The sequence below is a fragment of the Porites lutea genome, chromosome 14 (assembly GCF_958299795.1).
Source record: "Porites lutea chromosome 14, jaPorLute2.1, whole genome shotgun sequence".
NCBI lineage: Eukaryota > Metazoa > Cnidaria > Anthozoa > Scleractinia > Poritidae > Porites > Porites lutea.
The window spans coordinates 1,594,919-1,618,935 of record NC_133214.1 but is presented as its reverse complement, the minus strand read 5'-3'; the positions used below and the strand labels follow the sequence as shown (position 1 = coordinate 1,618,935).

Sequence of the window (24,017 nt, the reverse complement as noted above, 5' to 3'; positions counted from 1 at the left end):
GACAGTTGCCACTGACAACAGATGACAGCAAAGAGCAAAAGCCTGACGTCACATTTGCACCAGAGCCAGTTGTCGAGGGAGGCAAAGGAGTAAAACAAGAATCAGACGTGAAAGGAAAAATTCCTGAGGGTGCAGAGGCGACAACTGTACTTGTGGGTACACTTGATGAACTTGAGCACTCGGTGTTGGCATTTGTTCGTCTTGCTAAGGGCTGTGACCTGAACATTACTGAAGTTTCTATTCCTGTTCGATTCTTGTTTGTCTTGTTGGGACCAAGTTCTGGCGAAGAGTCATATCATGAAATTGGACGATCTGTTGCTACCTTAATGTCAGACAAGGCGAGTCATTCATTTTATTTAAGAGGCATTATTTAATGCCAGCAAATTTCTTAGGATTGTCGAATTGCATTTTGTATAAGTGTACCATCTTTACTTGAATAAGCACTGCCTCTGATTAAGTGCTGCCTTCAATAAATGTTTGATTGAATCCAGGTACCATTCAGTTTATATACACAGTAGAGGCTTTGAATATTTCAATATTTAACCTCTGATTTTGTATTGGATGTTCTTTTAGGCCTTTCACGACATTGCTTACTGTGCGGACTCCCGTGAGGATCTCTTGACAGCTATAAATGGTTTTCTGAGTGATACAGTTGTTCTACCACCTGGAGAGTGGGATCGTAATGTCCTTTTGCCCATTCTCATAGAGCAGAGCAGAGCCATGGCACGGAGAAAAAAGATGGCGAAGGCTGGTAAGAACCTAATCAGGTTTTCAGACAGGGAACCCTGGAGTCATGCTCTCCCTTACATGGTGCATAGAAAGTCAATTTTAAACTTTGCCTTCGCGAACATGTTTTAGCCCCATAGCCATTTTAACTAGGCTGAAAAAAAACTGTTTGATGAGCAGGATAATGTATTACTCCTTATCAATGTTAATTACAGTACGAGCAGTATTATTTCTTGCTTTTTATTAATTCATTGTAATAATAAGTGTCAGTAATATTTTCACAATGTCAGGTCAGCTTGAAGACCAGTTCTCAATCCACATGAATGTATTAGGAATTTAAACGAATTTGTCGTACGGTACTTTGGAATAATAATGATTTTTAATCCCCCAAAAAATCTTCACTCACCTGTTGGGCAAGTGGAAAACGGAATTCACTAGCCCGAATGTCACATCAAGGAGCCCCAGGCTTGTGGATGCAGCTCTCTCTCTATGCTGCCATAAGGTTATTAGCAATCATGTGAATTTACCTCAAATTTCTTTCTAAAATGGATGTCCACTGGACACCTGGACTCCCTTTCTGTCTAATTTTAGAATGGTCACTCTTAAGACTTAACGGGTGAAGTGTAGAGGCTGAACCTAGGTGGTAAGGGCCACAAGTTTATAAGCCTTGGGCTATTTAGTGTTACCCTTGTTAAATGAAGGCATTTTTTATTTATTTACAGGGTTGTCATTAAGAGCTGGGGGCCGGGGTTTTTCTCGGGCTACTAAGGGAGTGGCCCCCGGCTACTTTTATTGGAAAATAGAAGAAAAATAGAGCCAAAAGAAATCCCTAGCCATTTGATTCCCCGCCTACTTGTTGTATTTACCCGGCAACTTGAAATCTTAGTGACAACCCTGATTTATTTATTTATTTATATAAAAAGCATTCTTTGTTTTCAGCTCTTGCAGCAGCCGTAGAGGAAGAAGAAGACGATCCTCTGGAGCGAACAGGTTCCTTTTGTGGTGGACTTATCCAGGATGTCAAACGACGGACCAAAGTTTACCTCAGTGACTTCACAGATGGTTTTAATATGCAGTGTCTTTTGACGTCAATATTTCTCTACTTCTCCGTCTTTGCACCCAATGTTGCATTTGGGAGTATTCTAGCCAAGAAGACTGATGGTTGGTTAGGAGTCTCGGAAGTCATATTCGCAACTTGCCTTTGTGGAGTACTGTTCGGTTTGTCTGCGGGGCAGCCTTTGATTATCATTGGAACCACTGGCCCTGTACTTGTGTTTGAACAAACTATATACAATGTAAGTACCACAATATTCGTAGGCTTTGATTGGTGTTCCTTCACCAGTATTGCAAAAACTGTTGTTGGCTCGCTGTTTGGTGTCCTTTTAATCTCTTGTATTATCTTTTATTTTCTGTATCTTTATTATTATTATTATTGTTATTATTATTATTATTATTATTATTATTATTATTATTATTATTAATTTCAGATAAATATGGATAACTATACGTGAGATCCAAGGGCTTAATATCTGGAAATTTATTTTGCCCAAAGAACTGAAAGCAAAGTTGTTTGATGTTGTCATACTTTTTTCAGTAACTTGTCATCAAATATCTTTAGATTAAAAGTTCTGATCCATTTTAGGTAACAGCCCACCTACGAGAAATAAGTGTTAATGTTGACTTAAGGGAGGGGTAGGTGGTCCGTTACCCAGAAACCGCAATTGGTCATAAAGTTTATTGCTTTAGGCAAATATTATGCTTGGCTAAATTTCTGTTCTACTTTCACTTTTTGCATGCTAGTTTTGTAACAGTTATCAAGTGGAGTTCCTTGTGTGGCGCTGTTGGATTGGCTTCTGGGTCATGATTATTCTTTTTGGTGTAGTCGCACTGGAAGGTTGCTTTTTAGTGCGTTACTTCACTCGTTTTACCGAAGAAATATTTGCTACCCTTATCTCTGCAATTTTCATCTATGAAGCTATTCACTTTTTAGAAGAGGTAAGAATATTACTAGTTTGTTGCAATTCTGTTTGTGGTATCTGAGTTTCCCTTAACAGAAACCTTACGCTTATGAGTTCTATTGAAGTTTAATACTCAACTAATAATATAGTAAAGCTAATGAATCAACGGAGGGGTTTTTGGAAGGTTTTGCGAGCCTTATATAATAATTAAATATGAGTACCGGTAAGCAATATTAACTGCAAAAGAGGAAGGGGATTACTTCAGTGGCATGTAACTGTCAAACTGTCAGCCTGACCATCAGTGCCTTATTTCTCCTAGCAATGCCACTGTGGGAATCAATTCGCCACTTTAAAAATGAGAACAAAACAGAGCTGACTTAGCTCTCACAAAGACTTTTGAGATCGTTACTGGGGGTTTGCAAATTTTATTGATGAGTGGAGTCAGTGTGACTTCTGCTTCACAAATTTTGGAGTCATTTTGGAATATTTGGAGTCAAGTATCAGCACATGGTCCTGGCATGTATACACTATCGTGAGGGATACATGAAGTAACTGTGGCGGTCCGCTGACCTGGAAAGCTCAAATCCATGATGGCGGTCATCGAGTAAAATTTGATCGTAATTTACCCTCTTCCTGTTTTGTCATGCAGTATAATTCTTTGATTTCGATGATTTAATTAAGGTTTACAACGTTTACAATAAATGTAAATTGTATTTGTTGCGAAAAAGGTAAGGACAAAACTGTGTTTGTTACCGTAAATTTCTGGAGTTGAAGTGGCTCCCTGTTTGTTACTAAAAATTTTTGGAGTCGAGGTGACTCCCTCCGTAACCTCAGTGGAGTCATCTGAACAATTTTGGTGTAAAATACGCCAAATTTGGCGTATTTGCGAACCCTGGTTACTGGGGACGTCATTCAGCTACTTGCTAATTAGTTTGCTGTGTCCGCATTAACAATCCCGGAAGTCTTTGCAAAAGTTTACTTGGCCCGTCTCGTTGCTAAAGTGGCAAATCAAAGAAAATGGTCATAAAAACATAGAATTCCTTGATTTGTAAACAAAATACTCAGGGCTGTAAAGAACAGCTGTAAAAAAAATAGAACCAGAAGAACTTCTATACTGTTTATTTCCTTCATTCATTTCATTTCACTTATTTTTCCATTTCATTACAAATAGCACAAGATAAATCACATACAAATTAATGTTAGAGTTTAAGTTGTAAAAAGTTTACAATATTGCGATAAACTACAGTTAAGATCATTACATTTAAATAAGGTTGTCACAAAAAGAAGAAAAAAAGTTGAAGAATGGAAAGGAGAGGGGCCCATCAAGGTCAATTAATATTGTGCCCCTAAAATAATGTAATATTAGAAAACATTTTTAATTAGGTTCTAAAAAAACAGTGATTTAGTAATTTTTTTAGTTGGTTTATTTCTGACTGATTCCGGAATACCATATATTCCAAGAAACACTGTGTGGAAAATATTGAACATAATCATTACATTTCCAGGTGTTCAAGAAGGACCCTCTGGAGAAGTCTTACTCAGAAGTCCCTTGTGATGGAACAAAACAGACCAAAGGGCGGCCAAACACTGCCTTGCTTTCCACTATTCTGGTCCTTGGAACCTTCTTTGTTGCTTTCTATATGCGCAAGCTGAGAACAAGTTACTTTTTTGGAAAAAGGGTTTGTGTAATCATAGTTGAGTCCTAATAATGCGTATTGCAGATGTCCTTATGTAAATAGAATTTATATGTTGCAGGTAAATTCTTCTTCAAAGAAAACTTTGTTTTCTTTGTTTTTTTTTTTAATTGCTAAGGACTAGCCATCTCTAACTAAAATTATTGTTTTCTTTCATTAGGCCAGGAGACTTGTCAGCGACTTTGGAATTGTCATTGCTATGGCTTCCATGTTGCTTCTTGACATCTTTGTTCATGACAAAGTCACAACACAAAAGATTTCCATTGGTGATCCATTTCATACGGGCTTCACACCATCACGAAATAAAGACAGAGGATGGTTTATTAATCCCGGGGGCATGACAAAGCCAATGGGATCTGGTTGGATTTTCGCCGCTATAATTCCTGCTTTGTTCATTGGAATTTTGTTATTTATGGAAACTGAACTAACTGGAGTTCTTATAAACAAGAAAGAAAACAAACTTCTCAAAGGAGCAGGCTTCAATTTAGACCTGTGTGTGATGGGACTGTTGTCGTTTATTTGTTCCTTGATGGGACTGCCTTGGATGTGTGCTGCAACTGTGCGTTCAGTCTCTCACCTGCAATCATTGACAATTTGGAGTACATCTCATGCGCCTGGTGTAAAACCTCATATTGTTGAAGTAAAAGAGCAAAGAGTCACCAACATTGCTATACATGTACTCACAGGTAAGAATTGGGATTGACTTGAATCAGCTATACTACATATCAACATATTCAGCTTTATTTCATGTAGGTCAGTTTTAGAGCTAAAACATACTAAAAATGTAGTAACGTGTTTGTAATTTTGGTGATTGGAAGAAATCTCTACTAACCACACTTTTCTACCTAATACTACTACTACTAAATAATAATTTTTGTTGATATTGTTATTGTTAGTGTTAAGTTCATGATACAGAATTATTACTATTATTATTATTATTATTATTATTATTATTAGCTTGTTAACACATTTTCACATGGAGTTTACTTGTGTTACAGGTATCTCAATTCTCTTAGCTCCAGCGCTTAATCGCATTCCTGTGCCTGTTATGTTTGGTGTACTTTTGTATCTTGGTGTGTGTTCACTGTCTGGTATCCAACTGGTGGACAGGTTAATCATGATGTTTATGCCACCAAAATATCACCCAGATGTCCAGTATGTTAGAAAGGTATGAATTAGCTCAATAGACCTTTTTACCGATACGGCGGCCATATTGAATTAATTCGATTTAAGGAGTATTATAGGATGCCCAGGGGGCATGAGCACATTTCGTTTGTATTTTCGAGCACTTTTCGTGACATTTTTTCTTGAATTTTTTTAGAATAAGATTGGATAAGATGGTCTTCCGCACAGTAGGCTGCTGTCTCAAACCCTGGCCTGACCAACACTCAGGGTCAGGAACTGGGGAGAAAGAGCTACCTTCGTAAAGACGTTGTAAACAGTTAGACTTCTAGTCTTCTCAGATAAAGACGATAAACCAGAAACCCCATCTCACAACCCTTGCTCATATAAACCTCTGTGGGACCTTTTAAGAACCATGCACTAGACTTGGACCCCTGGGGCCTTGTTAGATCTGAGTAGCTTTGACATGGATTCAATTTCAGAAATTTCAATATTCAAATTCAGTATTCAAAATTCTCCAGGCTAATCTCCATACATTTCTTTTAAGAGTAGTTGAGAGAATTTGGTTTATGATCAAAGCATTCTCCCTTTGGTGATCGATTTAGTAATTCTCATAACCTTTGCGCTTGGTACATCTAACTTAGTCATGACCATCTGTTTATCTGCTGATCAGTGGCCAGTGAGCACGATGGCCGCATTTTTTCTACCTCTGCTAGATTTCATTTGATCTTTCTATTTTTTCTGTTTTTTGACTTACTTTTTTAACCAAAAAACGTAAGAACTAAGGAACAAAGAATGTCCTCAAAAAGAGGAAAGCAAAAGTTTCCTAATATACCTATTTCACTAGTATCTGAGCTACAGAATTGCATCATTTAATCAAGTAGTCATACCCTCATTTCGAACTAACCTCAGGAGATTCTGCCCCAGCATTATTCAAAGATTCTTTTGGAATAGTATTCTGCAATCAATCAGAGACAAACCATTAAAAAAAAAATGTTTAGAAAAGCACTTTAGCTGAGATGACACAATTTTTTATACTGACCTCAATTTTTAAAGCTGTTTGGGGAAATCATTGTTTTTTTAACTTCACAGTGGTTAATTAACCCTTTAAGTCCCAATAGTGACCAACATCAATTTTCTCCTAACAATATCCATATGTTGCCAAGAGGAATGGTTATGAGAGTTAATAAAATGATCACTAAAGAAAAAATGCTTTGATCTGCTATTAGAGTGGTTTTCGTTTGAGTGTCGTAAAACCAAAACCAAAGTAATTACTCTGGCCAATCACATAGGACACAGACAATACATTGAACCAATCAAAACTCGAAGTAATTACATGTGGCTGACGCAAAGCGCGGGAAAATGCATGCGAGCGCGTCACAATTGGCTTTGGTTTTACTTCTGATTGGATGAAAAGGTGGCGCGAATCTTTTAAGCCAATCGCATCGTGTAGAAAGTGCAAAACCAATTACTTTTCGACACTCAAATGAAAACCGCTCTAAACTCTCTCAACTAATTCTTTAAAGAAATGTATGAAGATCAGTATGGAGAATTTATATGTTGATATCGGGGCTTAAAGGGTTAATATTATTTTATGACAGGGTTCTTCTCTGGTTATTTCAGGTGAAAACAAAACAAATCTATTATTACACCATAATCCAGTTAATCTGCTTAGCGCTGCTGGTTGCCGTCAAGTTAACAGTCTTGGCTTCTTCGTTTCCTTTCTTCATCATCTGCTTGATTCCACTGCGGAAAGTGCTAGGAAAGTTTTTTGAACAAAGTGAACTTGAAGAGGTATGTTGGCAGTAGTTTTGAGTCGAGCATTGTTGCTGTTACTGTAGGTTTTGTTTTTGTTTTTGTTTTTGTTTTTTTTTCGAAGATGCCCTCACAACATCCAGATTTTAGTGAAGAGAGAGTGCTCTTATTCAAAGCACACGTGGTTCCCCATTGTTTTTGTAACTAGTGATGTTTTGAGAGGATGTCATGAGTGGCCCCACTCCCTACCATTTTGGGTGAGGGGGAAAAATTTTGCATTGTTTCTAACCTTTTATTTATTTATTCATTCATTTATTTATTTATTACAATTTAATGGCAATAAATTAAGTGATGCACATAAAAATGATAAAAAAGGCTAAAGGACAATTTGTAAAAGAGTTACAGTGAGCCCATATAAAAACAAACACCTTATTTAAGGTAGATTGTGATACAAAGTGTAAAAAAAAATACTACCTGCAGAAATAGGTACTTAAATATTTGAGCCAATATATATTATTTACATTTCTATAAAAATTTCATAATTTTAGATTTAAAAATGCAGATATTTGAAGCACTGCAGATTTCAAAAAGGCAGAATGTTCCACCTATTCCACTAAGCTATGAAAGAAACATTTGTATGATGTATAGGCAATCACCTGTTGCATGCTTTGATCTCTATGTTCGCCACAAAGAATGTTCACTATTAAACAACATTGTCCAACTATATCTACTTGTATCCTAACTTGGATACTGCATACATTAATTTGCCTTCCAAGAAGTGGATGTGCTCAGACCTCTTCTTGAAAGATATCCCCTGTGGCTTAATACACCTCCAATGAGCGACCACTAAATCTTCACGTTTTGGGTGGTCGCTTACAGGAGGTTGACTGTAAGTGGGTAAATAAACTATTTTATTGAATGATTGTATATTAAAATGTATTTTTTTCCTTGTGCACAGCTCGACAATGAAGAACCAGCTGATGATGACAGTGACTTTGATGAATATGAAAGCGTGTTCTTACCTGTATAAACAACTTGAGAGGAGAAGTCGTTTTGCCATGGTAGTGAAATTTCTGGATGAAATTGAATTTGCATTGTCTCAAACTTCATCACTCTTATTCAGTTTCGTTTAATTTTTCAAATGCTGGCAAAATTTTCTGGGAATGACCCCGAAAGGACTGTATGTAAGTTTAGAAAAATTAATGAAGAAAATGTTAGTGTTTCATTCATGTACTCCATAAAGTGGGCGTGTGCAATTAGGAAGTTTCATGTTGCAGTCGTGCAACGACGGCCAAGAAATGTACCAAAAAGCAGCAGTTGTTGTTTTACCAATCTAAAGCTGTAGCTTTTTTGCCATTCTTGCTGCTGTCGCAACGGTCATCGTGATCCAGAAATTTTGCTACCATGGTGATGTGACGTCATACTTCTCTCTATTGTCATCTTTGCCTGTCTGTCTCGCCTACCATGCCAGTGTCACGTGGTGGTTTACTGTTTAACTCTTCAAGTCCTAAGAGTGACCAACATCATGTTTCTCCTAACAACATCAGTACATAATTAAAAGTAAAGTTTATGAGAATAAATAAAATGATCACCTAAGGGAAAATGCTTTGAGCTTTGAACAAATTCTCTCAACTAATTCTTTAGGGAAATGTATGAAGATCAGTTTGGAGAATTTGTATGTGGATCTTGAGCCTTAAAGGGTTAAAGTGGATTTGGCCAATGATCGGGTGGTCATTTTTGCCTGTCAAAGCATTTAACAAGAAAAATTAAGAGGAACATTTTGACGCTTGAATGCGTCCAGCATAATTATCTAAGAATGAAAAATCATAAAATGTCAAATTCTTGCTTAGGTATAGGTTGATGAAATGATAGAGAAGAATTTTCACAGTATTTTCCGGTTTAATATCATTATGGTAGTTTGTTCAGCATTTTTCGTTGTATAAAGAATATTAACCCAAATCGCTCCCAGATCTAAATGATTTAAATACTAGGAGTGATTGGGGTTAACAGAATGGATTTTGTTACAATACATTTTGATACATTTTCAAGCAGACAATAATGAAAATTAAGGAAAATTAGCTATATGATCATGAAATGAAAGGGTCTTGATGTAGCACCAAATTCTCAGAAAGAGCTCACAAAGAAATGTCACACGTAACTTTCAGATAATTATTGAGGTTTGCTACCTTGACAACGCAGGGGCGGATCTAGGGGGAGGGTGCAGGGGGTGTGCCCCCCCCCCCCCCCCCCCCCGAGATGACCTGCGGTTTTCTAATACAACTGGTTTTCTGCAAAAAAAAAACTATGTGGTTTATTGGTGTTGAAGTAGAGCAAGAGACGAGTGCACCCCCTCCTAAAAAAAATCCTGGATCCGCCCCTGCAATGCATATGTTATGCATCAATCACATTTAACAGGGATTTAATAGAGTTAACCAAGCTACAATTTGGTTTAAGATAGATTTAATTTACTATTGAAGTGTAAATATTGATGGCTCTTGCAGCCACGTAAGATTGGTATGAATAATTTTTAAGAAAAATGTGACCAGAAAATTGTACATAGTATAATAATTAATAGTATTGACCTCTTCGTTTTTATCATAAACGTTTATTTTGCAGCCTCTATGATTGGGTGTGCTCCTTGTAACATTGAACTTTAACTATTATTCATTCAAAATAGTTCTCCGTTTCTGATTTGCTTAAACCCCACGGATAATTCTTCATATCCAGCTAGCGTTAATTAAACTTGGAAGACGTTTGCGATACAGTTGGGTTGGTCCCTACCTCTATTTGTTCCCTTTATTTGACTGTCTGTAAGACGGACATCTCTCCCAGGGTTCTATTTAGGATTTATCGTTTGGGGGAGAAGTCCGCTTCCTAGGGGGGTCCGGGGGCATGCTCCCCCTGGAAATTTTTTGAATGAATATGCGCTGAGATGCAATCTGGTGCATTTTGAGACCCAATTTTGAGAAATGTTACAGTGGTATTTTATTTTATTTTTTAGTCGTGATCACGTTCTGACAATGTTACACTTAGCTCCGATATTTTTTTGGGGGAAGCTGGGCATTTTTTTTTTTTTTGGGGGGGGGGGGAAGCGTCTACCCCTCAAATACCCCAGATAGAACCCTGTCTCCGAGACTTAGTACGGTCCGAAAGGTGTCCGTCTTAGTGGAAAATGACAACCGAAAGACCTGGGGACGAGGTTGCGTTGTCTTCGTAGATCAGTACAAAATGACGCAAAATTTCACTTGTTTCACGGTAGCAAGAACAGCAAGAATACGACTCGGTGGAGGACATTTGCTATTTGGAGAATATCTGTAGAACTGAACATCCCTTTATCCCCTGAACTTGCCGAGAAACAAGCAACTGAAGACAGGACCTTAACATGGATCGAGGTAAAGTTGTTTTGGCTGTTTTGTTTTTTTAACCAGTAATCATTTTGAATGAATAATAAAGCAATAATTGGCTTTTGTATGATCTGAGGAATTTTGAATATATCGATCTCCATAATTCTTAGATCACATTTTTAAGTATGAAGTTAAAAACTCATTTGAGAAAGATGACGAGGCACATGTACCCACACAAGACATGCTTAAATTGAGCGATAAGTACGAGGTTTTTTAGGAAAAAAAATGCAAAGAAAAGTGTAGGCCCGTTGAAGCGCATGTCCGGTTAACGAGTGTTGCTCAGTAAACATGGTGGGTAGAGGTCGTGGATCGTGGATGTGGGTAAATTTCATGGGTAAAAAATCAGTATAGAAAAAATAGAGTAAAGTAATTGAAAAAAAAGTAGAAAAAAATTGTTAAAAAAATTTATGAAATGAAAATCACCATGGGTAAATGTCGTAACTAAAAGTGTAGAAAAAAAAGTAAGACCAAAAAAATAAAAATATATTTTTATATAGCAAAAAGTTGTAAACTTCAAGAAACGAAAATCTCCGCGGACACACCAGTGCTATTCCCCGTCCCCGCGGTCAGCAAAGCAAACTACAAGCGAATCCTTAGTACAAACGGACACTAAAAAGGCATTTAGACGAAGTGAAAGAAACTGTATACTAAGATGTCAACATTTAAGAAAGATATTCTAGGGGCACCCAACGAGAATATAGTTCAAAACCACTTAACATAGCATTGTTGAACGTATTTTAGTATTCAAACGGTAGATGTAGGCATATTTTTATCCCCTAAAGTCTTTTCATCTGTTCGGATTTCCTAGCTGAAAGTCTAGTGATCCGAAAATTATAGGGATAAAAACTTACCTTCTCGAAAATTTCAGCCAGGAAAAGGCTCCCGAAAATTCTAGGTGGCCTTTTTTTTGGGTCAAAATCCGTTAAAAATGGCCTTTGTAATTATACCATTTTGTAGATGTTCGAAAATCCTAGGAGAGGCAGGCAAGCAAGAAATTTTACAACAAATGCTCCGAAAATTCTAGATCTCAAATCGTCTTCCGAACAGATATTTTCCCGAAAATTGCCGTTGGGTGCCCCTGATATTCAAGCGTCATAGCAAAAACTTTATTCACACAAGAAAAAAAATTAAGAAAATTCAATTTTCGATGTCATTCTAGCAAGATCCGTCTCCCACACCTAGTGTGATGCCAACGATTGCCAACATTTTTTGAGCATTTCAGTGAGGCAAGATCCAGTGACGGATCGAGACCTACAGATAAGGGGAGGAGGCGGGGGGGCGGTCTCAAAAAAAAGTTTTTCGGCCCTTCGGGTCTTCGTTTGGTAAAAAATTAAGGGGGGCCGCTCCCCCCCCCCCGGGGGCCCTCCCCTGGATCCGCCACTGCTATCACTCCAATAAATATAAATACATGTATCGCAGAACTTCGCGAGCTCGGGGAAGGCCCATAAGGGGAAGGAGGACGGGAGAGAAATAGAGTAAATTATCCAAGAAATCTCAGTTTTTTTTACAAATGTTTAATATCTTATCCGATTCACGCAAATTGCACCTCGTTTTAAAGCTGAAAGCGCGTAGAACTCGTCAAAGTTTTATCAACTTGGGGGTGATGTGCAATTAAAGCATTAGAATGATTTTAGTAAAAAACTGAGTAGCCGCTATTCACCAAGTGCACATCTCCCAAAATACTCAAAAAAACTGCGCAACCTTTGTTTCTGTTTTCTATTGGGTATTATACAGTCGTCCGAAGAGAAATTGAAGACAATGCTTTAAATGCATGGGAGATGTGCAAGCTCTTCCCCAGGGAACACAACCCGTGAAATAGCTGAAAACACCATGATAACATTTAATTTCATTGTTTTCATTTGTTAGTCTAACTTGGAATTATTGTCACTATTTGAATTATCTCGTCCCTATTTTCAAGTTAACAAAAGAGAACAGTGAAATTAGAGCGTAATCATGACTTGGTACTATTTTTTATTTCAGAATTACCTAATGTGTATTCACAATTTGTGCCGTATTCCCTACGAACTATGTAATGTTGTAATCAGCTATTTTTCCTTCCATAACTAATTAGCAATTTTAATCAAGTTTACTTTATAGTGTATGGTCACTGTCATAATTTTATCATTCTCGGTTCAGAGCAATGGAAGAGGACAGAAGAGAAGAGTCACGTTCTAGTGGTAAGTTAATGTTTGTAGTTAATATTGCAAAACGAACTCATTTCCGAGGTCTTTTTATAAGTTATGATAACAGAACTTAGTGGAGAACAATTCAGGGAGTAATCGGGCGAGTGCTGATTTCAAAAGTAATTTTAAACCAGTCGGCAGAGCGCGTAACGCGAGCACAATTTGAAATTACAGGCCTCATTTAGATGAATAATATAAAACTGAAAGTTCTATTACCAATTAATTTCGTCCAGAACGCAACGCGAGAATCTCTGCATTGGAATATTTATCAAAGTATAAATGAGTTCTTATTTTATCAGGTTACAGCTTCTAAAGCACAAAACTTCGGAGAAACTATCCGAATGTGGAGCTCTAAATACATGACCTTTTCTAAATACAGTTTTTTTAAACTAAATGCGTCAAACTGAACTGAGCTATTTTTTTCCTTGGTTTTGATTTGCTAGTACAAGAGATAACGAGCTTCTCTCTTGGCTAGCATGGACTAGTTCAGTTGTTAAATTTTGGCTTTTTCAACCGATTTTTTTAGTGTATGAATATATTATTTATGTAATTGATATCAGATCTTATTTTGTTAAAGTTTTCACTTAGGTTTACTGTCATAGTTTTATTGTAACATTAGGTGTCAGTTTGGGTATAATAAAACTACTTACGTTTTGACTTTTTGTGCAATCTGTCATTGAATAGCCAGAGAGCAACGGCTCCTCAGAAGGAGGAAAAGGAGAAAAGAAATAAAGAAAGTAAAGAAAGAGAAAATGAAAGCGGTATGTACTTTGATAAAGCAATATATAACTGCTTACAGCGAACGTGAGATAAAGGTTGCACGAGAATAAAGAGACAGATCAGTGGCAGATCCCGGGGAGGGGCTCGCCCCCCCCCCCCCCCCCCCCTTATTTTTAGACCAAATTGAGGCCTTAAGGGCCGAAAAAAAATTTTCGTCTCTCATTTTGTCTCTTACATGTTCACCCCACCTATCATGTAAACTTGATCAAATTAAAGACAAGCGGGTCACCCCAATTATTTAAGCAGGTTACATCACCCACCTGGGGTCCCCAACCTCCTGGCCCCGGTTGTTCAAACGTCGGATAGCGCTATCCATCGGATAAATCACTCTCCAGCGGATGAGTATTAGGAAAACCGATTGCACTATCCACTGGATGAAGATTTATCCGGTGCAGGCGCGGATCTAGGATAAATACTGACCGATTTCCTAAACGAGCGCCAAAGGCACAAGCTTCTAGCGGGGTCCGGGAGAAGGCTCCCCCAGGAAAAAAATTGGATTTTTACTCCTTAAAGTCCCCTTTCCTGGGTTTCCAAGTCATTCAGACAGAATGTTGGCCAGATGGTAACTTGGAAAGTGTTTTTATTATTAAAAACATACAAGAGAAATTGAGCTCTCTTGAAACATATTAATTATGAAAATATGACCGATTTCCGTAAAACGGTGGAAACCGGTGTGGATCCGCGCCTGCGGTGGATAGCATTATCCACCTTCTGAACAATTAGGCCCAGGTAAACAGGCCCTTACTGTTGGCCGTTAGCCAATGAGGAGCCAGATAGTAAGTAAACAATATATGATAATTCTAAAATTTTGTAACTCCGTGAATTATCTGTTTGAATTTCTTCATAGGCTGGGGAACCATTGGACCCAAAAGTAATGGAAAGGATCAAGAGAAGAAGGCTTCGGGCTAAGGTATCCTCTTTCTCAAATTTTTCGCTACGGTTTACATCAAATTTGTTAGTTAAGGCGATCATGACATATATCATCCTCGGAGAACCAGGGGTAGATAGTGGGGACGAGGGAAAGTCTAAACGGGCGGAAAAATATGGCACGAAGAAAAGTAAAGAACGGCAAGAAGAGCCCCTGGGGACAATGTCTTACCAGACCAGTTCCAAACGGTCACCGCCGTTCTGGCTTCTGATTGGTGCCAGAAAACTTGTGTTTTTCTGGCACCAATCAGAAGCCAGAACGGCGGCGACCGTTTGGAACTGGTCTGGTAAGACATTGTCCCAAGGGGGTCTTCTTGCCGTTCTTTACTTTTCTTCGTTCCATATAAATTTTTCCACCCGTTTAGACTTTCCCTCGCCCCCTTTATCTGCCCCTGGGTCTCCGAGGATGGACATATATGACAATAGGAATAAAATACAACTACAAAACCAATAGACCTATTCGGCTAACTCAATGTTGTACCCAATTCAAATCTCCCGGGGTCCAGATTCTTTGTGTACTGTATTTGCATGTGGCATTCAACTTTAACTGATTTGGAAAATCCTGAAACAAAGCGTTTTATTCCCAAAGGGTTCTTTGAATTGGGTACAACGTTGAGTTAGCCGAATTGGTCTACTGGTTCGATGCTCTTATACTCAGCCCACTTAAGGCATGACTACCTAATTAAATATGCTTACATCAGTGATCCTGAAAAGTGAACTACAAATGTGGTTCAACGAAAAAAAAAAAAAAACACGTGAAACGTGTTTTCAAATAACACAGACATTTTTTCGTCAATGACGTCACAAAACACGTTTTCCTAAACGGGTAAGGGTTGCAAACCTTAATCTTAGGAATTTTCACTACCAAAATGTTACATAAACAGGTAAATCGTAAATCTGCCTTGTATGATTGGAAGTGTTATTCATCCTATAAGCTACTTAACCAATTAATAAGTCACGTGACCCTTTTCCCTTTACTAACCGATTCCTATATAACGTAAACACACATACAAGGTGAATTTTTCAGAACCTTTTTTAATAGCCTCTGAAATGTCCATAAAAGAACTTGCTGCTCTTTCATTATCCTTTCCCCATTTTAGAGTAAATATTTTAACCTTTGATTCTCAATTATAAGTCGCGTGGCGAAAATGTGAGCTTTTAATAAAAACGTGAACTTATCATATTGCTAAAACCATTAGGTTTCATTTGTAGTTCAATTTTTCAGGATCACTGATAGAAGCAAACCGTTCTAATAATAATATGCATATTTAATTAGATAGTCATGCCTTAAGTGGCCTGAGTAATCATAAATACTCTATACGTACAAGTAATCAAAAACGAAATATACTTAATCTAATTTGTTGGTTTGTTTAAATAAGTGGGCCTCAAGAGCCTTCTAAAGCCATTTACGTTTGTAGACTGTCTGACCTCCAAGGGAAAGTCACTTTTGTCAGAGCTTCGGGCCCGCGATGGAAAAAATGCCCGATCATCATACGATAGTGTTGGCCTACCCAACCTCAAGATCACTCTGCACAGCAGCAGACCTAAGCGATCTAGAATATAAGGAGGCGATTGGCCATTACCTGAATATTGATCTCCTTTTTATATCATTGTTATTAAAGTAACACTGACAATTGTTATTTCTTACAACTGGCATCAGTGATGTGCATTATTAGTATTATTATGATTATTGTTATGATAATGATTATTATTATCATCAACATTATCATTATCAGTCATTATTATGATTATTATTATTCATGAACAGGTCCGGAAGTTTCTCCAGAAGAGGAGGGAAGAAAATGAGGGTAAGTGAAATATAGACGAATGTGATGTTGAGCCTCTCTCTTTGGTAAACATTAGGGAGCTTTAGCATCGACGACGGCGACGGGAGCAAAAAAGTCACTTTTAAAATGAATTCGCGTTTTTTCAAACTTTGTCGAATTTATTCCAATTCACTGAAAATGGGAATGTCGGCGAATTTCCTTGGAGTTGATTTCTTGGGGACCGGACTCAAACTTAGAAAGAGAAAGGAAAATTCGTCGTTGCTTGTTTATGTTCCCCATAAATCGTGAAATTAGGCATTTTCACGTCTTAGTCGTGCAGTCGTCGCGCAGAATTCCCATGAATTCCGGGTCCACTGAGGTCAATAAAAAATTTCTCGTCCGGGTAAGGGTAGTATTTTGCCGTTTTTAGCCGTGACACTTCTGAATGAAGCATACATGAGGTAAAAACAATAAAACGGTCAGAGAGTACTGGAAACAAGTTTGAAAAAAAAAAATGGCGGCCGAAGCGGGGATAATTTTTTTCTGGCTTTCAAAGATGTTTCTGGAAATTTTCTTCGCGCTGGCTACCGCTCACGGGTTCAGGTCAAATTCAAAGGAAAACAAAAAACCTAGTTTTTATCACAATCATTGGTTTAAAAGACTGTGGTGGTTTTAAAGGCCGACAAGAGATGTCACGATATCAGGTGGTACCGTTCGCGATTTCTGCAAACTTTGGTTGTAATCTTTCGGCGAAAGTCTACGCAGGTGAAAATCCATACAAAAATGGCGATTTTTTGGTTGGTTTTTAGCGGGAAAAACCCTGTGAAATCCGATAAGCTGGCATTAATCGAAGGTAAGATCTTGAATTTGATGTTTCTTGATATAAAATATTCCGGTGGTACCCATTGAGATTTGGTTACGAGTAACTCACAATCAGAGACAAAAAACTCCGAAAGTCGCTTCAGTCTTATTATTCCGCCATATTTTAAGGACCAAATTGTGGCAATTCCCGGATGTGACCGGGCATTCTACGCGATGGACGGCAAAAGAAATGTACAAAAAAGTGTGATGCACGTGCAAAGTTGTTGTTTTGCTAATCAAACCTATTGTTTTTTTGCCGTTCTCGTTGCCGTCGCCGTCGTTAAAGCTCCCTATTTCTCTCCTGCACAAATTTTTATACTTCCAAACATACCCCACACCAAGAGCCATAATGGCTCTTGCCCACACTTGAATACTTACTTCCATTCCCTTACGGCCATCTCTCATCTCTGAACGTAATAGAGAGTTTTTAAGATAGTAGAAAGTTTTTTAAACCAGCCTTTGAAGTTTAGAGATACTAGGGAGATATTACTAGCAACGACATGGGTGACGGCAATGCCAAAACGCCAAACAAGTAACAGGTTTACTGAAAGAGCAACTGACAACAAATTTGAACGTGTAACACACGTTTTTGTCCATGTCTTTGCCGTCACTGCTCAACGACAACTTGAAATTTCCTTGACCGACTTGTTCTGGTGGTCACGTTAACACACAATGAAAAAGTATTCTTTTTTGTTCTAAACTTGTTTGTAGCCCCCCAAGAATACAACACCAAGGACATTTGCCTTGACTTAACACTTAAAGCTACAACCCCACACAAAACCTGTTGAGACAAATCGTGAAAATACCTATTTTTTCCTATCATCCTGGCAAAAACTGAAACCTCCGCCAAATGAATGCCTGATTTCCCCCCTCCCCTTATCCAAAGTTGTTTAGGATAGCATGGCAATTATACACGTTGGTTTTTAGATCAAGACAACTTTGAATAGGGGGTGGGGAGGGGGCCTACTTTTTCTGTTTGGAGGAGACGGGAGTAGGGCGCAAAAGTTAGAAAATAGATGGAGTTGTCTCAACAGTTTTGTCCAGGGTTGTAGCTGGATTAGGAATAAATGGTTGAAAAAGAGCTAAGAGAATCGTTGTGCGCTCCATGTTTGATCAAAAGAATTTATAACAAAACTGGAGATTAAACTTCAGTCTATGAAAATATGGTTTGGCGAAATACTTAACACAGGGAACCTGGTCGCTGACTTTTGTTATTAACCTGCATTCCACTAAGTCTGTATGAGTCGTTTTGAAAGCCGTATTTTTCAATCAGATGGAAAACTGTTTAATTACAGGGATAGCACACAAATTGGGTTGCCGTTGTATTGAATGTTCGAATCAGTTCATAGAAAAGGCATGGGAATATCGAAAAGGTCCATATTATAGTGTATATCTTACATGTAGGATCGAACTAAGCATCTTTTTACCTCAGTGAAATGATCTGTACTCTGCAGTTCTAGTGCAGCTGAAAATGGCGAAAAAGGATTTTTATCGAGTTTTAGATTCGACAACAATTACGGTAGCTCCGTATAGTCTCTACTAATACGCCAAGGTAAAGCCAAGTAATAGAAAACTCTTCAAATCGGTGAAACATTGTAGCATTGTAGTCTCATTGTATATTACATCTTATTTTTCTTCTTGTGTACAGTTGACAATCAATGACGAAGCTACAGAAAACTGGGCATACAATTAATACTGATCAAGGCAATAAAGGTCTTAAGATAAGAAAGCTTTTGATGTCGTCTATCACAATATTCTCTTATAAAAGTTGAATTTCTATGGTATTGATGCTGTTTCACATAGCTGGTTTATATCTTGCTTAGATTTTGTCAATTAGTTGAATTGTTTATACTCAATCCAAAGGTAGAGTGAAAGACTGTTGTATAGAGCATCTGTGAATTAGTGCACAATATCGTGTTTGAATTCTGCAGAGTCGCAAGAACGTATGTTGGCGTTTTTGATTGGCTAGTTTCTTACACAGCTTGTGATTGGTCCGATTTGAATTAAGTGTTGACAGGCCTAATATGACTCATAGCTCGTGACAAGAGAGGTTGAGCTCGTGATAGTGTGAAACGTGACCTTAGAGTAGCTTGAACAACAGAGTCTTTTTTGCTCTCTTTCTGTGTAATTTATACAGTGCATGGAGTATTCTGCAATTTGAATGAGAAATTGTAGTTTACTGCTTTGAGTCTCACAATTAGCTACATTTAGAGGTTATGAAGCTGGTCTGTTCGATGCATATTGAGTACTTTGTTCCTGTGGTTTATTTTTCGGCAAATGTTTTCTGGCAGGATTTGATCACAGATGAATAAGTGATTTTCTTTTACCTCTGTTAAAGCCTTAAGCTTTTTTGCTGCGGCTAAATAACCTTAGTTTCTTTGGTTCTCAACGAAATGCCTGGACCTGAATAACTACATGTGCGTAGTTTTTTTTTATTGTAAACATCATGATTTCCTGATTTGTTTTGACTCTAGAACTGTTTGCTAAGTTGCAGAATACACGGTAGTGAATCTGCAGCAATTTGGAAGATACTGAAAAACCAGGCGGCAAATTTACAAGAAAATTCTGGCCTTAAAGGAATTATCTCAAAGCATTTTTTTGTTCAGAAGACGGCTTTAAAGTTTGAACTGCTCTTTCATTGTTTACTGTAAATGATCCTTGCCTACTCCGCTCTATGAATTTTGACATTGACTGCTCCCAACCGTCATGCACACGTAAAAATTAGGTCAATCGTGAGGCTCATAAGAAATCCGTAAGAAACCCGCCTATCAGAACTGCTCACATATGTTCTTGCGACTCTGCAGGATTGTGTTTGTGCTCTTATTCGCAGAGGGACTATACAGTGAGTACGTGGCCCAGCCGCAGGGCAGGCTGGAAAGACTGTAAAGCTTAAAAAAAAAACTTTTCCTCCCCTGGTGCTGTGCCTTGTCGTGGCGGGGAGGCTTGCGTGCCCTTGTGACCCCTAGAGCTATGATGGCGGGAGCTTATGCTCCTGGCATGTTAAACTATGCCAGATTGCTCTATGGACAAAGGGCCAGACTAAACAGCACCCTGGTTCTCCAGGCTGGAACTAAGTGCCACTCAGAGGGATGGTGAGGCACTAGAAGATCAGCTGAAGACTGAGCTACAGATGCAGCAACAAAGCTCCACCACTCTCATTGAACAGGCAACGAAGTAATTAAACACACATGAGGAATGGTGGATATTTGATACCTCTACTCAGTCATTACTCATACTGACTGTTCCTCTTCACTTGTTGTGATCATGGATTCACAACTGCATCCCTGATGCCTGCCCCATACATTCCAGATATCCGACTGGAAACTTGTGGAAGATACTACTTGTATGAAATTGGATTCCTTATGGTGGCTGGATGCTTGTGTATGGCCGGATTCCAATGAAAGCTGAACTTGTGGATATGGTGTAGTGGTGTTTGGCTGATGAACTGTTTCGGCAGAAACCAGTGTCACTTGGGGTGGGTTGACCTTTGGGATGATAAGGATTTACTAGGATTGGAGATCCCAGACTGCTTGGATCATGGTAGATCAATTCGTTTGATCTATCATGATCCGAGCGATCTCAGACCACTTATCCTCATTCAGATCGTCTCAAAGAGCTCACTCTTAATAATCTACATGCCATGAGAGATCAGCAAACATAGAAACGGTCAACCAATAAACCAGCAAGTATGGAAACCAGAAACTCATACTAACTGTTCTTCCCTATTTGTAGTGTTCAACTACAAAGGCATCCCTTGTGCTTGCCCTTATTGCTGTGGTGTGGACCTGGTAAAGCCAGGATACCCAAATAAGTTGGTACTCAAACTGACTGTTTCTCTACTCCTGTTGTGATTGTGGTCAGTGCATGACCATTTACCTGTCTTCATTTTATTATGGCTATCATTATCACTCCTGCACAAATCCTCGAAGGAACACAGTTTACAGCAGTCAACATACAGCAGATTTATAAGTGGGATTAAGAGACTCTTAATCAGTGGCGGTTCTTGTTTTTTCAATTTCAGTACACTTTATGCCATGAAACATTGATTTGAATTTAAATATTGACTCTTTTGTACTTGCTATCATATGTTATATATCATTTATTAGAAGGAGTGTGGTGGCAAGATTTCTCGCCTGTCATGTGGAAGAAAGCAGACCTGGCATGGAGGCCGAGCCACTGTTGTTTTTTCCCTCCACCAAGTACCCTGGATTTGTCAACCAGGTATGTGAATTCATTCAACTTTTTGGATTAATAACTGTCTTACTATACCTTTCCTTGAGAATTAACATTACATGGTTTTCAAGTTGAAAAAAGTGCAAGCATTTGCTGATACATTGTGATGCCGATTGCTCTCTGGAACTCCTAGACACCTGATTTGATAAAAATAGCTATTTATCATCTAAAAAAACCGATTTTGAGCTCTCTGGACCTCCTAAGCGCCTGATTTAATAACATACCCACTCAGTCAGTTCTCATACTGACTGTTCCTTTTTCACCTGTTGTGATTATGGATCCACAACTACATCCCTAATGCCTGCCCCATACATTCCAGATATCTGACTGGAAACTTGTGGAAGATACTACTTGTATGAAATTGGATTCCTTATGGTGGCTGGATGCTTGTGTATGGCGGGATTCCAATGAAAGCTGAACTTGTGGAAAGTGTAGTGGTGTTATGTGGCCGATGAACTGTTTCGGCAGAAACCGGTGTCACTTAATCTACATAACACAAGAGATCAGAGATCATAGAACCGGTCAACCAATAAACCAGTAAGTATGGAAACCAGAAACTCATACTAACTGTTCTTCCCTATTCATCATCTATTTATCACCTAAAAATGCCGATTCTGAGCTCTCTGGACCTACTAAACCCCTGATTTAATAACATATCCAGCACTCAGTCCGTTCTTATTCTGACTCTTCCTCTTCACTTGTTGTGATCATTGATCCACAACTGCATCCCTGATGCCTGCCCCATATATTCCAGATATCTGACTGGAAACTTGTGGAAGATACTACTTGTATGAAATTGGATTCCTTATGGTGGCTGGATGCTTGTGTATGACCGGATTCCAATGAAAGCTGAACTTGTGGAAGGTGTAGTGGTGTTATGTGGCCGATGAACTGTTTCGGCAGAAACCGGTGTCACTTAATCTACATAACACAAGAGATCAGAGATCATAGAACCGGTCAACCAATAAACCAGTAAGTATGGAAACCAGAAACTCATACTAACTGTTCTTCCCTATTCATCATCTGTTTATCACCTAAAAATGCCGATTTTGAGCTCTCTGGACCTCCTAAACACCTGATTTAATAACATATCCAGCACTCAGTCAGTTCTCATTCTGACTCTTCCTCTTCACTTGTTGTGATCATGGATCCACAACTGCATCTCTGATGCCTGCCCCGTATATTCTAGATATCTGACTGGAAACTTGTGGAAGATACTACTTGTATGAAATTGGATTCCTTATGGTGGCTGGATGCTTGTGTATGGCCGGATTCCCATGAAAGCTGAACTTGTGGAAGGTGTAGTGGTGTTATGTGGCCGATGAACTGTTTCAGCAGAAACCGGTGTCACTTAATCTACATAACACAAGAGATCAGAGATCATAGAACCGGTCAACCAATAAACCAGTAAGTATGGAAACCAGAAACTCATACTAACTGTTCTTCCCTATTCATCATCTATTTATCACCTAAAAATGCCGATTCTGAGCTCTCTGGACCTACTAAACCCCTGATTTAATAACATATCCAGCACTCAGTCAGTTCTCATTCTGACTCTTCCTCTTCACTTGTTGTGATCATTGATCCACAACTGCATCCCTGTGCCTGCCCCATATATTCCAGATATCTGACTGGAAACTTGTGGAAGATACTACTTGTATGAAATTGGATTCCTTATGGTGGCTGGATGCTTGTGTATGGCCGGATTCCAATGAAAGCTGAACTTGTTGAAAGTGTAGTGGTGTTATGTGGCCGATGAACTGTTTCGGCAGAAACCGGTGTCACTTAATCTACATAACACAAGAGATCAGAGATCATAGAACCGGTCAACCAATAAACCAGTAAGTATGGAAACCAGAAACTCATACTAACTGTTCTTCCCTATTCATCATCTATTTATCACCTAAAAAAGCCGATTTTGAGCTCTCTGGACCTCCTAAACACCTGATTTAATAACATATCCAGCACTCAGTCAGTTCTCATTCTGACTCTTCCTCTTCACTTGTTGTGATCATGGATCCACAACTACATCTCTGATGCCTGCCCTGTATATTCCAGATATCTGACTGGAAACTTGTGGAAGATACTACTTGTATGAAATTGGATTCCTTATGGTGGCTGGATGCTTGTGTATGGCCGGATTCCCATGAAAGCTGAACTTGTGGAAGGTGTAGTGGTGTTATGTGGCCGATGAACTGTTTCGGCAGAAACCGGTGTCACTTAATCTACATAACACAAGAGATCAGAGATCATAGAACCGGTCAACCAATAAACCAGTAAGTATGGAAACTAGAAACTCATACTAACTGTTCTTCCTTATTTATCATCTGTTTATCACCTAAAAAAGCCGATTTTGAGCTTTCTGGACCTCCTAAACACCTGATTTAATAACATATCCACTCAGTCAGTTCTCATACTGACTGTTCCTCTTCACTTGTTGTGATCATGGATCTACAACTGCATCTCTGATGCCTGCCCCATACATTCCAGATATCTGACTGGAAAACTGCGGAAGATACAACTTGTATGAAATTGGATTCCTTATGGTGGCTGGATGCTTGTGTATGACCGGATTCCAATGAAAGCTGAACTTGTGGAAAGTGTAGTG

The 24,017-nt window shown here is 38.6% G+C and overlaps 1 protein-coding gene across 1 annotated transcript in view; it reads left to right on the top strand.

Annotated features, from left to right (window-relative positions):
- The window catches only part of LOC140924093 (band 3 anion transport protein-like), a 59,500-nt gene that overhangs the window by 6,875 nt on the left and 28,608 nt on the right, over positions 1-24,017 (top strand). The window contains exons 7-15 of the mRNA XM_073374092.1: positions 6-338; positions 574-751; positions 1,666-2,021; positions 2,527-2,721; positions 4,190-4,363; positions 4,539-5,064; positions 5,377-5,546; positions 7,124-7,294; positions 8,214-8,289. Coding sequence (XP_073230193.1) covers positions 6-338; positions 574-751; positions 1,666-2,021; positions 2,527-2,721; positions 4,190-4,363; positions 4,539-5,064; positions 5,377-5,546; positions 7,124-7,294; positions 8,214-8,285 — 2,175 coding nt within the window. The 3' untranslated portion in view covers positions 8,286-8,289. The remainder of the gene's footprint in view (positions 1-5; positions 339-573; positions 752-1,665; positions 2,022-2,526; positions 2,722-4,189; positions 4,364-4,538; positions 5,065-5,376; positions 5,547-7,123; positions 7,295-8,213; positions 8,290-24,017) is intronic.